Source organism: Sorex fumeus, unplaced genomic scaffold (genome assembly GCF_029834395.1).
Source record: "Sorex fumeus unplaced genomic scaffold, SorFum_2.1 ptg000043l, whole genome shotgun sequence".
Lineage (NCBI taxonomy): Eukaryota > Metazoa > Chordata > Mammalia > Eulipotyphla > Soricidae > Sorex > Sorex fumeus.
Genome location: NW_026606100.1, coordinates 4265995 through 4281882, shown reverse-complemented (window position 1 = coordinate 4281882; position 15888 = coordinate 4265995). Strand labels below are relative to the sequence as shown.

The following is a 15888-nucleotide window of genomic DNA, read 5'->3' as shown; positions in this document are numbered from 1 at the left end:
TGAAACTGACAGCGTTGTCCACTGTGCAGACTGGATTCTAGCCCACTTGGCAGGCATATGTAACTCTTTCTGCTGTGGGCCTCAATTTCAGAATGGCAGCATTAACTACGAGTCATGGTACCTAAACGTCTGTGTTCTCATTGTTAGACTGGAAACAGAATTACAGAGTGCCCCCCAAACATGTTAGATGCCCAGACCCCGATTTTAAGACTTGGTGGGGTTGGCAACTCTCCCCATGAAGAGCAGGCAGCTGGTGCGGTGCTCATAGATGAGGAACAGGAATGGGCGGTCAACGGCGAACCGGACCTGGGTGGACAGCGGCATGAACCCCACCGTGGTCACTGCAGCAGCTTGAGTGCCCTCTTCATTCACAGTGATGGTACCCTGATGCTTGAACTGTTCAGAATAGAAAGAAAAATTATCAGATCCCGTCAGTCAGAGAGAAAGCACAGAGGTCAAGGTGCTTGTGTTGCAGTGACCAGCCCTGGTTTGATCCCCGGTACCGATGGTTCCCAGCGTGCTGCCAGGAGTAAGCTCTGAGCACCACCAGGTGTCGCCCAGTGTTTAAATAAAATTGCTAGATTCCGTCAGTGGCATACAGAGGGACGGGAGCTGTAACGGGGTCTCATGTTCAGGGAAAGTCAAAAGATCGCGTGGAAGACAGGCTGGGCCGGGGAAACAGTGCAGAGGCATGCCTTATGGGAGAGGCTCCGAGTCCCAGCCTCATGCCACTGCCCAGCACTGCCAGGTACAGCCCCCGTGGCTCCCTATGTGTCACTGGGGAGTTCCCCACACCTCTGAGTACTGCTGCTAAGGACAAAAATCACGTCACTGGGGCTGGAGCGATAGCACAGTGGTTGGGTGTTTGCCTTGCACGCAGTCAACATGGCCAACACAGGTTCGATTCCCAGCATCCCATATGGTCCCTCGAGCACCACCAGGAGTAATTCCTGAGTGCATGAGCCAGGAATAACCCCTGAGCATCGCTGGGTGTGACCCAAAAAGAAAAAAAAATCACGTCACTGCTGGTCAAAATAGCCAGCAGTGAAATTTTAGTTACCTGTCACCTGCTGTAATTGTGTGCATGGCATGTGTCATGTGAGCAGTATTCTCTAACATCACATTGACTTCAGTGCCCACAGCGTGATCTCAAAGCCCCGGCTCCAGCCCCATCTCCTTGTGCTCAGGGAAGCACTGACGGAAAGGTTAGCTCTTTATACTTCTGCTCTCACGAGGAAATGCTCGTCCTGGTGTCAGTTCAGCCTACAGACAGTGTCTCCTTTCATCTCGCTTATTTTATGCATATATTTATTTTTTCATTTGGGGGTTTGAGGCTACACCCAGTGGTGCTTGGAGCTTACTCCTGGCTCTGTGCTCAGGGATCACTCAGAAGCCCATATGGAATGTGTCAGGGATCAAGCCTGGGTCAGCCACGTGCAAAACAAGCACTCTACCTGCTGTACTATTCCTCTGGCCCCTCCTTTCATATTTAGTCTTTTTTAACGCAGGGAGCCACGCGTGTTAGTGCCCAGAGAGGCTGTTCCAAGGTCAGTGCTCAGAAGTTGCTCCTGTGGTGCTCAAGGGATTATGCCATCCATGCTAAGGATCAAACTCAGGCCTCCTGTATCCTGAGCATGTACTTTGAGCACTTTGAGCTGTCTCTCCAGCCCCTCCTTCCACATTTAGCAGGTCTTTCACTGTTTAGCAGGGAAAGCAATTTCCTAGCACGGCTCAAGTGTGACTGTCCACTGTGGAGGAGGAATGAGGCTTACTTCCCCTGATTGCTTCCTGAGACCGCCCTCCACTGAGTAGTCAGTGGACACGGGGAGAAGAGACTTAACAGCCCCGCCTGTGAAGTGAGGCCAGCCAGGAGGGGGAGGAGCCTGGGGTGGACACGGGAGAGGTTACCAGGTCAATGGTGATCCTGTGGTCTGAAATTCCCGCCATGTTGCTGCTGTCGTCAAACAGGGATGTGACCCCCATTAACTTCAGGGCCTTCACCAGGTTATAGTTCTTCTCCAGCTTGAACTTAGGCAGGAGGACCTCTCGCGTTCTGATCAGAGAAGAGAAGGGGGCCCCCGCTTTATTGAACAGTAAGCTACAAAAGAATCATGTTTTCCCTTTGGCTGTTTTCCCCACCTAACACACACACACACACACACACACACACACACACACATACACACACACACACACGTTGCTTTTGCCACAGAATGGATACGACATTGTTAAAAATGTTCCAGAGGACACAGAGATAGTAAAGGGGTTAAGGCCTTTCACATGACCTCACCAGTTTGATCTCTCTACTGCACATGATTCCCCCTGAACCTCACCAGAAGAGTCCAGAGGAAGCCCTGAGGACCACCAGGTGTGCCCCAACACCTCCCCCTATTATTTCCCAGAACTGTCACTTGAGGATTGGGGAAGGCCATCCTGTTGTGATTCTGGTTACTTAAATTCGAGGCCTGACCACTACTCTGCAGTTACTTCCTTGGTCATCATGATTCATGTGGTCTTCCCGGTCCACGGTAGAACTGTTACTGGTTTGGGAAGGTATCTAACATAATTTTGTTCAGGTTCCTATGCCAAGTGTTTCTTAATTCTTGACACTATATTGTCCACTAAGGAGTTGAAGATTTGGTCACTCTTTTTTTTTTTAAAAAAAAGTTCCTTGTTTTACATGCAGCCCACCCCAGCATCCCATATGGTCCCCCAAGCACTTTCAGAAGTGATCCCTGAGTATAAAGCGAAGAGTAAGCTGTGAGCACCCAAGGATGTCCCAGAACCCCAAAATAAATAAAAAGTATCAGGCAGTATTAAGCATTCTCAGTGCTTTCTCATCTCTCCCCACCGCGCCACTTCCCTCGGTGGGGAATACTCTAGGTGGGAATGGCAAACTATACAGTTCCAGGAATCAAACCCAGGTCTTGTGCAAGCACAACGGGTACTCCAGCCTTTTGACCTGTCTTCCTACCCTCAACTTATTTGGTCCTTAAATGGGATGAAGCTTGGCACTCTAGCGGGTAAAGCACTGTCAAACATGGTTTTGCTTGGCTTAGGGTAATGGCAGGCGCACAGTCATAAAGCAAGTAAAAATATGAGATGGCAGGTTAGTGTCTAAATATAGAGAACAGGCCATTCAGGGGTGAATGTGGAGGAGAGGGAATTTGTGTGGTCTGGTTGCCTGCCCACACCTTCAAAGGGGGCCTCCTTGTGCCTTGTGTAAGTAGAAGCCTGCAGGGGGCTCTGAGCAAAGGCTGGGGCCGTAAGAGAGTTGCAAGAGGAGTGGGCTACCAAGCCTTAGATGAGGGGAAGGGAGAGGGGGAGGCGGAAGAGCAGAGAAGCCAGCTGGGGCGGTGCCTGTGGAGCTGGCCAAGAAACTGGACTACGTCCTGTGGGTGGGTCCACCAAGAGTTTCTGAGAAGAGGTGGGTGGGGTGATGTTTCAGGAATGCTGGTGTGAGAGCCAGGACAGGTGGACTAAGGAATGGAATGGCAGGGCCCGTCTGGCCTCCGTTAGCTCAGTAGCAGGTCGTGAGCCTTGAAATTAGGTAGGAAGAGACAGGTACAGAAGAGAAAGTTAGACAGGGCCGATCAGTGGGCTGCCTGGATGAACATCTCCCCCCTAGACTGCTTTGTTTGTTGAAACTCTGTATTCTTACAAGGAAACTAAACACTTTTTAATGTGGGCCTAGCGATTACCCAGTAAACAGAGACAGGATTTCTCCACATTCAGCTGTGGTGTAGTAATGGCCTTAGTAATATTTATGGCATCTCATTTTGACTATACAGTGATAAACAGTAGCAGAAGAAGCTGGAAGTGACTTGTATTTAATGGGTTAAGAAGAGAGATGTCAGATTTTTTGGTTAGGTTGGAGAAATTCTTTCATGTTCCAGTTGCCACAAAGATGCTGGAAATTGTTTTCAGGTTGTTTTTTTGAGGGTGCCTTGTTTGTTTCGGTTTTGGACCACACCCAGTGGGACTCAGTGATTGCTCCTGGTTCTCTGCTTAGAGATCACTCCAAGCAGTGCACGGGGGACCATATGGGGTGCTGGGAATTAAACTCAAGGCATGTGTCTTCCCCAAGCACTATCTCTGTGGTTCTCTCCCTTTTTCTTAAAATGACCAGTGTACTAATATTCCTAGTCTCCCCCAGCTCACCCCTTTGCCAAAATAGAACAAACACAATACCTATTAGTCATGCTTTTCTGCCATCTCTCCACCACCTGGGGTGTCAGCTGTGTCTCAAGGGTCTTCATGCCAGACAGCTTGTGCGGGACCACGATGAGCATGCTGATGCCCCCAACATACTCCAGCTGCAGGACATCACAGTCCAGCTCATGGTCATTTGCCGCCAGGAAGTTGCCCTTGGTTTGCATCATAGAGACCTTAACCACCTCTCGTTCATTCAGCCGGAAATTGTGGTTATGTGTCATTTCTACCGGGAATTTATTCACCCAAGACCCTGCAAAGTAACAAGAATAGGAACTGTATTAAAATCTTGTAGGAACTGTGTTAAAATGTTGTTGTAACTGTATTAAAATGTTGAAGTGATAGGACAGCATTGACAAGGAGCTTCCTTTGCATGCAGCTGACCTTGGTTCGATCCCGAGTCCCCCTATGGTCCCCTGAGCACCGCCAGTAGTGATCCCTAAGCACCACTAGGTGTGGCCCAAAAACAAAAAAGAAAGAAATGTAGTAGAAAGTAGCCCTCATTCGTGAATGTGTGTCAGAAATCCCCTCTGCTGGGCATGGAGGAAGATGATGCACACGGTTCAGGAACTGCACCCTGAGAGGGATGATTCAGAGAGTGCTAGCACACTCACCGGAAGGGCGATGGTGGTAGAGCAGTCAGAGGGACTAAGACGAATTCTAGTTAAATGCTGCCACTCTTTGTTTGCCTTCCTGAGACACTGAATTTACCCTGACTTCTTGATCATCTATAAAGCTTTGAGCTCCTCTCAGCCCATGTGTATGACAGGTCAGATTGGTGACGCCATGCGACCACCCAGGCCTCCACTTTAGAGTTGGACGCAGCATTGTGTGTCAGGAATAAGTTCTCAGGTGCTAATGTCATGGTGAATCAGCAGCAGTTGAGAATGGTAGTGCAGGAGGCTACCAGTTTTCTTACACCGCTCTCCTAAGGATGTAGCACCTGTTTCTCCTAGCACCCCTGTGAAGGGGGTGCTTTTTATCATCACCCCCCCCCCGCCCTTACAGGTGAGGTTGCAAAGGAAAGGCACAAAAATGCAAAGGAACTTACTCAGTGTTTACAACTAGTGGGCAGAACAGGTGGGATGAGGTTCTGTGGGGATTTGGGGGCCATCCCCAGCAGTGTTCCAGCCACTCCTGGCAGTGCTCGCTTGGGGGGCCATGCAAGGCCGTGGCTCAAGGCCAGGTCTCCCGCACACAGAGCATGTGCTCCAGCCCATTGAACTCTTCCCCTTGTCCCTCCTTGGGAGGTTTAAACAACCCAGACTATAACAAACACTGAAGTTTCCCTACCTTTGCGGACTTTCCCACTAGCTGCTTTTTAGGGTTCTGCTCAAGCTGTCACGTGTCTCCTGGGATTTTTTCCTTTTGGAAATATCAGAATGTAGACTCAGGAAAGTCCCCCCACCTCCCTGGTCACTCCCCTTCCCCATGGAGTGGTAGCATCAGCTCTGGGACATGGCGAGGCCCTCGCCTCTGTACGCCACCCTTGTTTCTTTGGTGCCTTACAAATGGCTCCGGCATCGGAAGTTAAGTTAGTAACAATTTTGGGAGCTCGAGATTAAAATTCTGCTTCTTAGATTCTTTTTCTTTTTTTGCCGGGGGGCGGGGGGCGCCTTGCTAGGTCACACCCAGCGATGCTCAGGGGTTACTCCTGGCTTTGCGCTCAGGAATTACTCCTGGCAGTGCTTGGGGAACCATATGGGATGCTGAGAATTGAACCTGGGTCAGCCGCATGCAAAAGCAAATGCCCTACCCGCTGTGCTATCTCTCCAGCCCCCTAGATTCTCTTTTTAAAAGCACCCCTGGGGGCTGTAGCGATAGCACAGCGGGTAGGGCATTTGCCTTGCATGCGGCTGACCCGGGTTCGATTCCCAGCATCCCATATAGTCCCCCAAGCATCGCCAGGAGTGATTCCTGAATGCAGAGCCAGGAGTAACCCCTGAGCATCGGCTGGGTGTGACCCAAAAAGCAATAAATAAATAAATAAATAAATAAAAGCACCCCTGAGCTCTTTTCGCTTCAAGAGGAACAGTGTAAAAGAAGGAACAGTGGAGAAGCCAAAGGGCCACAGACACACACAGGCCGTGTGCAGTCTGTTCTCTGCCCCAGCTTTGCCCTCTGTGTCCCCAAGGACAAAACTATTAAGAAGTTTGTCATTAGAAACACCGTTTAGGCTGTAGTTGTGAGGGACATTTCTGAAGCGAGTGTCTAGGATGCTTACATGCTTCCCAAGCTGTAGTTAAAGTTACACTCCTGTGTGAGTCTGGCCCTTCTCAGAGTAGTAAGGAACCATTCTCTTGAGGCCCACAAGGCCCACAAGAACCCCACACCAAGGTTCAGACTTGTGAGTGCTGCCCCAAGACTTGAACCAGAACCCATATAAAGCAGCCAAAGACCTTAAGGATTGAAGACAAACACATCTAGGGGGTAATACAATGGAAATTATGCTTTAAAAAAAATAAAGCAGCCACGGGAAAACTAGCTTTTCATTCCTCTGATTGCCAGCTGTAAATTGAGGGATCATTCCAATAATATGGTAAGAGAAAACACATGCGTTCACCACTGCTGCTCTTGCAGGTGACATTGGTTCCTCTGTGCCAGCAGATTATAAATGACAGTCCTGTTTGCTTCTCTGTTCCCAAGGGCTGACACTGCTTCTCTGCCTTCTGCTAAACATCTGGCAGCCTGTGCTTGTGACTTTTAGTGTCAGTGGCTGCCCCACAGACTTGGAGAACTGAGGCCCGAGAGCTGCCATGTCTTCTGCTGGCTTTTCTGAAGTCACTCAAAAGAAGCTAGTTGCTCGTAAACCGATGTTGTTAGCAAAATTGTACCTATTTAAATGGATGTTATTGGGGGATTGTGCTCGTTTTTGGTCCATACCTGGCAGTGTAGAGGGTAGTCCTGGTACAGTGCTCAGGATGGCCGTGCTGGAGAGACCTTGCCAAGCTGGGCATCAGTCCCAGGCCTCCTGCATGCACAGCATGTTCTCTGCCTATTAAGCTTTCTCTTGACCCAAGTGTGTATTACTGGGACCCGCTGTTTTGCTCATTTAAGTTCATAGGGCCGCATGTGTTAGATTAGTGCTGTCATTTTCACGAGGACGGTGAGTGGCCAGAGAGATTGACTTGCCCAAGTCCACATAAATAAAGAGTTGGGAGGCCAGGCTTAGACAGCGGTGTGTTCCCTTGCAAAACTTGTACCGATAATAACAAAAAAGGGTGTGGCCATTCACTATTTCACATGGATCGAGCATCAGACTTTGATCCACAATATGTGAGGCTAGTGTCGTGTCTGTAACACAGTCCAGCCCAGCATCCAGGCCATTCCTGTGGCTAGACTTCTCCCAGTCCACTTTGCCCACCCAGCTTAACCTCGTTCTCTTAGGCACAGAGTGGCCGCATTACCAGACAGGGAGTTCAGGTACAGAGCTTACCAGCCTGTAGCAGAGAGGAAAGGCCCTCATTCCTGCAGTGCCCTGGGCTTCTGTAGACTGCTAGAGCTGACCAGTCAGAAAGTGTGGCCTCCCAGGCCTCAGGGACCTACTCTAGCTGGAACCCCCCAATTATTAGTGGCAGCGAAAAACAGTTCATGTATGATGGAGAATACGGCAATCTTTGATTCTGCCCTCTGGCTCTATAGGCTGATAAGAGTGGAGAATTTTTTCTGGTTCAGATGAGTGCATTTTGGTTTTGGTTTTTGGACCACACCCGATAGTACTTAGAACTTATTCCTGGCTCTGTGCTCAGAGGTCACACCTGGTGGGATTTGGGGGACCATATGTTATGCTGTGGATTAAACCTGGCCACCAGCTATGCAAGCGCCCTCCCCAGTGTGCTGTCACTCTGGCCTCAGCTGTTCTCTTTTAAGTAAAAACAAAGCACCAAAGATGGGCTTTCCTGGGCAAACCTCGATTCTGCTCCCTACTTGTTAGGGGCCCTCAAGTTTCATTTTACTCTTTTGCCCTAGAGTTTGTCCTTGTAAAGTGGGGGTGCTGTCAGCACCAGTGTCCTCACAGATTGTGGCGATTCCCTGAGTATAAAGAATGAGCTAGGGCCAAGTGATACTTGCTCCTGACACTTGTCACCTCTTTATGTTCTCTTCTGTCTCTCTGAGCTTGCCTGTGTCTGGTTTTCTGGGCATCTCAGCTGAAATGCAGTTCTTGGCCTTCAGCTTATATACTGTAAGAGTATGTGGAGGTGGTAAGCACAAGAGAATGATGAGTAGACTGAAAGTAACATAAGGGTATTAGTGAAAGGTATTGGACATTATGATGGCAGATGAGGTTATTATATATCTAAAACCAGAAGTGCTACTGTAAACGTGATTTAAATTGTAATAAAATTTTAAAAAGACTTTTCTTTGAGAAATATGGAGCAATTTCTTTCTCTCTCTCTCTCTCTCTTTTTTTGCAGGGGGGAGGGGCAGCAGTGCTCAGTGCACAGAGCTTACTCCTGGCTCTGTGTTCTGGGCTCACTCCTAGCAGGCTATATGGGGCACTAGGGGTTGAACCCGGTCTGGCTGTGTGCAGGGCAAGCATCCTACCCACTGTGCTAGCCATCCCTTTGTCCCCATGAAGCAGTTTCTTACCCTTAAAGTAGATACAGTTTAAAATCATCATCTGAGTGGTGGGGTCTATATTTTCCAGAGCATCTTTTATGAGACCCTTGGTGAGCTTCAGAATGTGGTTGTTGGCTTTTGAGATGAAGGCAGGGTCTGAAAAGTCAGCCTCCTGGGCCTCAGCAAAGTAATACTCTCTTACTTTAACTTTGAAGTCATCCAGGATTGGAAATTTCTTCTGTACATAAAGGTCATTGACCGACCTTAGTGTGTACCCAAAATTCCTCCGGAAGAGTCGATGAGTCAGCTTCCGGAAGAGATTGTGAATGGTCATTATCTCATACTTGCTGCTTGCATTGACAAAGTCTTTAAAGTGCAGGACCGAGTGTACTTGTTCATGCGTCTCCCCTTGCAGACCCAAGGAGATCATCCCCATGGCAGTAGAAATGCCCACTGGGGCGATGAAGATGTTGTCGAGAGCATTGGTCTGTTCCTTCAGTGCTCGGTAGAGGCTGAAAGCAAACTTTGCATTGAGGATGCTGAGCCTTTGGATCCGGCTCTTGCCCTGGAAGAGCTGCAGGATGTTCCCGGCACTGGCTTCGGAGTCTGTGGGCAGCACGGCGTCGATGATGTCACTGTAGTCATCATCCTCGCCGAATAGCTTCTCCAGGTCCAGATAATCCTCCTCTTCCTCCCCCTCTGGGATCCAGTCGTTGGTGACTGTGTTTTCTCTGTGGAAGTCCGCTGGGAGAAGGGGCGTGCTCAGGTTTTTGTTGGTTAACTCTCCCCACTGAGGATCCACAGATGTAGAATCTTTTCTGCCTGCCTTCAGCTGATCCACCAGACCCTTGTTCCCACACACAGATGTTAGGATGAGAGAAAAAATGAGGGCTTGGAATGGCCGTTTCATTTTGGTCACGCTGGGAAAGAAGATAAAGTAGGGTGAGAAGCATCTTAGAGGCTTCCCTCCACCCCCCACCCCTCTCTGCCTGGTGCTCCAGTGGCAAGTTCCCTGTGGCTTTGTCCCAGGAAGATGCCCTCAGCATAAAATAGCAAATACCTAACATTTTATGGGCTTCATAACTTTTTGAAGGACCTTTGTGTCCCTAAATAACCTAAATGAGATTTCTCTTTCTCTCTCTCTCTCTCTCTCTCTCTCTCTCTCGCTCTCTCTCTCTCTCTCTCTCTCTCTCTCTCTCGCCACACCTGGAAGTGCTCCTGGCTCTGCACTCAGGGATCACTACTGGCAGTGCTCAGGGTATCATATGAGATGCCAGGTATCATACCCTGGTTGGCCGTGTGCAAGACCAGAGCTTTTACCTGCTATTCTGAAACTCCTCCCCCATGAAAATTCTTTCCTTAGATCTTTGCAGCACTGTTAATATCTAGAATGCTGGAGGTTCAGAGGTTCCTGGGGAAGAGGGGAATTTCCTTTTCATTTATTCACTGAACTTTGTCTCCTATCTCCAAACAACATATGATTGGCAGTACCAGAAGCACAGATGTCTCCCGTACCAAAGGTCTCTCTAGTTATATGGGAGACAGACAAGAAGTAAAGCGGGGTGCTAGGGAGTCAGGGAAACATCACCAAGCGCTGGGGCTTCGGTGCAGATATTAAAAGAAGTTGGGCTCGAAAGAGATCTCACTAGGCTGGGTACATGCTCTGCAGACTGTAGGCCCCAGTTTGATCCCAGCACCAGGTGGTTCCCTGAGCACAGAGCTAGGAGTAGCGTAGCTACCACTGCCAGATGTGACCCTAAAACCAAAACAAACTAAAAAGGCTGACTATAGTCACACTTTTCTGAAAAGAGTATTCTTAAAGATATGGAAAATTTGTTTAGTCCTTTAGGATTGTTTAATTTGCATATGATTTGGAACCTGTCTAGGATCTAGAGATCTGCCCCCCCACCACGTCCAGTCTCGTGAAATGAGGCTGGTCACCTCTTTCCCATGAGGTTATTGGTTTGCTGCAGTTGGGGTAACTCCCCACAGAGCTCAGAGCTACGATGCTTGAGAGCCACTCGGGTCGTACTAAACAGCACTTTAGAACCACCAGGGCCACACCCAGTGGTACTTGTGGGAGACACCCGGTGCTCAGGAGCAGACTCAGAGCTTGCACATGCTCGGCATGTTCTCTACCATTTGAGCAAGTCATTTTTTTTTCCTCCTTTGTATCTGTTGCTACCATTGCTATGAGAAGAAGCTGAATCTTTTCTACCTAATTGCTGCTCATCTGAGGCTGAAATAATCTCCCCAGGCATTAAAGGTCTGTGAGGTTAGAAAACTCTTGCTAAAGACCCGAGGGGCATTTCCTCTCTAAGCCAGTTAAGTTTTTAATACCCATTCTAAGCCTGTCTTTCATCTACTCAGTCTCTGCCTTGCTCCAAGGGAGGATTTGACTTGGCTTGTCAGATTGGTTTTGGATGCCAAGTGCCTTTGTCCTCCCTCTGCTCTCTTTCTGATTGTGAATTGCCTGGGTTGATGAGCTGACTTGGTACTTCTGCCTTTCGGCAGGACAGTCACAGGTGTGTGTAATGCCTGACAGTTCCTGATTGTATTATTTCTGACCATGCCAGAAAGAAGACTGTGTTAAGTTCATATATGTGTGTGATCATCTCTTCCCAGATAGATAATTTGTGGACCAAAATATCTGCTTCCAGCCACAGCCAGATAAGAGGCACTGACGCCTGTTAAGCAGACACTTGAACTTGTTAGTATTAAAGGTGGGGCCACGTGTATAGCCTACTTGAAACGCTCTGCTGATGTTCACAGTGGCAGTGACTCTTACATCTGCCAGGTATTACCAAAGCACTTTGTCTCTGTGATTAACCTCATCTGCTCAAGCATTTGCTTTTGGGTGGGGAGGGGCAGGGAGGGTATTGAACCACACTCAGCAGTACTTAGGGGTGACCCTTGGAGATTCTTGGGAGATCATATGCAGTGCCGGGGGATCAAACCTAGGTTGACCGCAGTGCAAGCAAAGCACCTTAGCTGGTGTGCTTCTCTCTAACCCATCAAGCATTTTCTGTATCAGGACTTTGCGCCTTGTGTTGCTAATGGATGAGTAGCAGTAACTAGATTAGATACAAGTTGTTTGAGCCCAGTCAGATCCTTCTTGTTGAACATTCTACTTTTTTATTTCCTAAGTATCAGGTCTGGTTTCCTGTGCCCAGCTTCCCTCTGTGGGTGTTCCATTAAAATACAGTTAAAACAATCACTTTACAAAATATTCTTCTTAAACCAAGGAGCTTTTGAATTGCACTTTTTTGTTTGTTTGGAGGCCTCCCCTGGTGGTGCTTAGGGATGCTACTCCTGGCTCAGTACTTGGTGATCATTCAAGGATCAAATCCTGGCCTGCATGCAAAGCCTGTGTGCTTGCCACTGAGCTGTGTCTCTGCTCCTGCATGGCATGACTTGTAGAGGGAAAGTAAAATCACTTCTGATTTTCAAAGTGTCAGCTGTTTTTTCCTATACATGTCGCCAACATATATGAAATGATTTCTAGCATGTGTGTGGCTACAAATGGAATTGGGTCCTGATAGCAGATGGAATTGGGCATGCAGATAGCAGATAGAATTATTAATTTCAGTGCATTTTGAGAAGTCAGCAAAGCACAAAGTCAGCAGTTGAATGGGAGACTCCTTGCTCGTCAGTACTTGGAAGTAACCTCAGATAAAGTTATTTATAAAAAGGAAGTTGAGTAAATGAGAGTTCAGGAAAACAAATTCGAAACAAATCTGGAGGCTAATATGAAGACATCATCACGACAGTCTGCTCAGGTGGGAGAGATACCTCAGTAGACTGGAATCACACCCAGATTCAGTCCCCGGTCCCACATGGTTCTCTGATCACCAGCAATAGCAACAACCCCTGAACTCTGAGCTAGGAATAGTCCCTAAGCAACCTTGGGCATGCCCCTCCCCCCCCCCGAAATAAAAGCAAACAAGACAGTATATTTAGGGGCTGGGATATAATTCAGAGAAGAGCTCATACTTGAATGTGGAGGATGTGGTTGCAAGCTTTGATATGACCCACACACACACCCCAAAAAAGGAGTGTATTTATATCCAGATAGTATACTTTAAACTTCTTATACCCTAGTCCTATATTATAGGATGAAAAGCCAAAACTAGAGTTCATTATTCCCTTCTCAGACAAAGAAGAAAAGAGCTCTGTGTTTTCTGTGGATTGAAATGAAAGATTTAAACGTTTAGTCTTCTAATGGCCTTGCCAGTTAATATAACAAAAATTATATAAGCCATTTTAAGGTTGTATTTAATTCCCAGTTACTATCTGTATTTCATTTCAGATTACTGTCTGTTGGAAGGTAATATTTTTGAAAAGTAAGTCAGAGTATTCAGTGGCACTCCCCCTCACAGCTTGGAGCGCGATTGGATTTAGGCATTAGAATATAACGGCTGAACTCCTGTGTGTCTTCTGGCTGTTGTCTCCAAGTCCAGGAGAGGGCACATGTACTGGAGAGAAGTAATGTCTAGAGTTTGAAGCACTCTTTAAAATGACCTCAGACTTAATGAAAAGTGAGAGAGTTCCATGGAGAGGTGCATTTCTCTGTCCTAGAGATTTGACTGCTTCTCAGCCAGAAATGTTTATTCCTACTTTCTCCCTTTCTCTCTCCTGTTTGTCTGTAAATAAAACTACTTTTCTTCACTTGAAATAAAAAATAGCGTAGAGAACCATTCCTGTGTGCCTCTCCCCAGATTCACCAAGTTTCACACTGTGGAATAGTTGCTTTATCACCCTCACTCTCTATGTCTCTGCAGATGTCTATCCATGTGAGTGTGTTCACCCACACATATACTTCATATGCTTTTTTTTTCTTGACTCATTTATATCACTTTTAATATTTCAGAGGAAGAACTAGAGTACAGCGGATAGGCTGCTCTCCCTGCTTACAGCAAGTCTGATCTCTGACATAATGTGTATTCCTGGAGCCTGCTAGCAGTGATTCCTGAGTACAGAGCCAGTGTGACCACCAGAAAAGAGAGAGAGAGAGAGAGAGAGAGAGAGAGAGAGAGAGAGAGAGAGAGAGAAACACATAGATGTATTTCAGAGAAAGGCCTAAGAATAAAATTAAGATATTCTATATAATCACAATACAGTTATTTAATTCAAATGCTCTACCTTGGTACAGTTCTTTCCCATTTTAATTTTGTCAACTGTGTCTGACAGTATCATAGACAGATTTGAAGGTATTTTTCATTTTTAGGATAGTATAGAAAGCTTTTGAACTCATCATTTGGTAGCGAAATGTACCAGTTATCCACCTCTGACCGTTACAAATAAGAATTTACAATTGGCAGAAATGTTAAGAACTCACCTCTGTGCTTCGGAGAAGTGGCTACAGAAATGAAATCAGCCGAGGTCACCAGTGGGGTTTCAATGTGAACTTTGGTGCTGGGCTGCTGTTGTGTATTTTCCAAAGTAAATATGTTCCAAATCAAACACTGCTCAATTCGCTTGGTCAGCACAAACCCCCTCAAGTGTCTTTGATCACTGCGGGTAACCTGTGACTTCTCGCTCTCGTCCTGCTGTAGCTAGTGTTCTGAATGTGTGGCTCTTGCTGTGTGGATGTGCTTCAAGGGGGAGCCTGCACGGAATGGACACTGTCCTGGTACCCAGATGTTGCTTGGGGGGCTGCTTAGTGGGGAGCGTCATGTTCCCCTGAAAGTTGAGGCCATCCATCTGCCCTCCAGCTCTGCTCTCTCCCTCTCAGCTGGTCATAGCGTCTGGCCTCACCCTGGGACCCTCAGCCAGGGATACCAGGGCTGGTTCAACCATGAGGCAGGTGTTCCATCCTTCTGTGAGCTTGTTCCTCTATGAAAAGGGGATGGGAGAGAGAGAGAGATAAGCGTGAGAAAAGTTTGGCAGCGCCCTTTCTTCCTTCAGGAGTCGCTGTGTTCTCTGCCAGAACTTGCTTTACGACTCTCCCTCGTAGGGCAGATTGGGTATGGTGAGCCATGCTGCTCAAATGCTCATTCACCGAGGCACTCATACCAGTCTGTGGGGCTGTGATTTTTTTTTCCTTTTTGTGTTCTGAGTGTGTGCTTTGAATGCCAGAGGTTAGGTTTGCCTTGGCATTGCATGATTCTCTGAGCACTGCCAGAGGTGATTCACAAGCACAAAGCCAGGAATAACCCCTGAGTACTATGAGGCATAGCCCCAAAACAAAAGCAAAAATTTATGTTTACTTAATAAGCTAAAGTATTGATATGGATTGAAGAGGTAGTTCAAGGGTTGAGGTACTTGCGTCATACACGGCAGACCCTGGTTTGGTACCTGGTAGCACAGTTGGTCCCCTGAATACTGCCAGGAATGAATCCCAAGTACAACTGATGTGACCCAAAAAAAAAACATAGAACAGAACCCACTGCCATAGCAGCTGGCTAAAGCAGGCCCCTCTGAGAGCCTCTGCCCTTGCTGTTCTGCCAGGCAACGGAAGGGTGCCTTCCACCTGACTATACTGGCGCTGTTGCCCTCTCACCACTGATTGCCCCACAGACTCCCCGGTCCATGTTTTGTCTGCAGTGGGCATGGTGGTCACACTGGCAGAGCTGAAAGTTGCATGAGATTGTGAATATACTGGGCATCTCTCCTCAGCATTCAGTGGAAGGGTCTGTGCCGTTCTCGATGATGCTGTCCCACTGGGACTATCCCAGCCCTCTCAGATCACCAACCAGACCATGTCAGATTTCTCCAGGACTCCTCTGAGAGCATCCAGCACAGTCCAGGATCCTATCAGGGTTCATACAGTCTATTTTGGTTGTTGCCTCCTTATCCTCCTTTATCTATTCCAGTCTTTTATGTAAATGTGTAATTGGGGGGAAGTGGACTTTACTCCACACCCTGCGGTGCTCAAGGCTTACTCCTGGCTCTGTACTCAGGGATCAAACCTGGTGGTGCTTAGGGGAGCCTAAGGATGCCAGGGATTGAACCCAGGTCTCTGGCTTGCAAAGCCTGGACTCAGCCCAGTGAGCTCTCTGTTCACCCAGTACAGGTATAAAGCAGAAAATCACATCCTCAGTGAAGGTGTCAGACAGTGTGAGTTCACCTGCAAAGTGTTGGCCCCTGCTTGGTGTGCTTTTTCTTTCCCATTTT

At 47.7% G+C, this 15888-nt stretch overlaps 2 protein-coding genes and 1 pseudogene across 2 annotated transcripts in view; 2 read left to right on the top strand and 1 right to left on the bottom strand.

Annotated features, from left to right (window-relative positions):
- PI4KA (phosphatidylinositol 4-kinase alpha) overlaps positions 1–15888 on the top strand; it is a 105870-nt gene that overhangs the window by 54459 nt on the left and 35523 nt on the right. The window lies entirely within an intron of this gene.
- On the bottom strand, positions 113–14174 carry SERPIND1 (serpin family D member 1). The gene is made up of 5 exons (XM_056120673.1): positions 14111–14174; positions 8803–9692; positions 4192–4465; positions 1909–2053; positions 113–396 (listed from the first exon to the last, which is right to left on the bottom strand). The coding sequence occupies exons 2-5, from the start codon at positions 9680–9682 to the stop codon at positions 205–207; spliced, it is 1491 nt and encodes a 496-aa protein (XP_055976648.1). The 5' UTR covers positions 9683–9692; positions 14111–14174; the 3' UTR covers positions 113–204.
- On the top strand, positions 5076–6598 carry LOC130029758 (40S ribosomal protein S26-like; annotated as a pseudogene).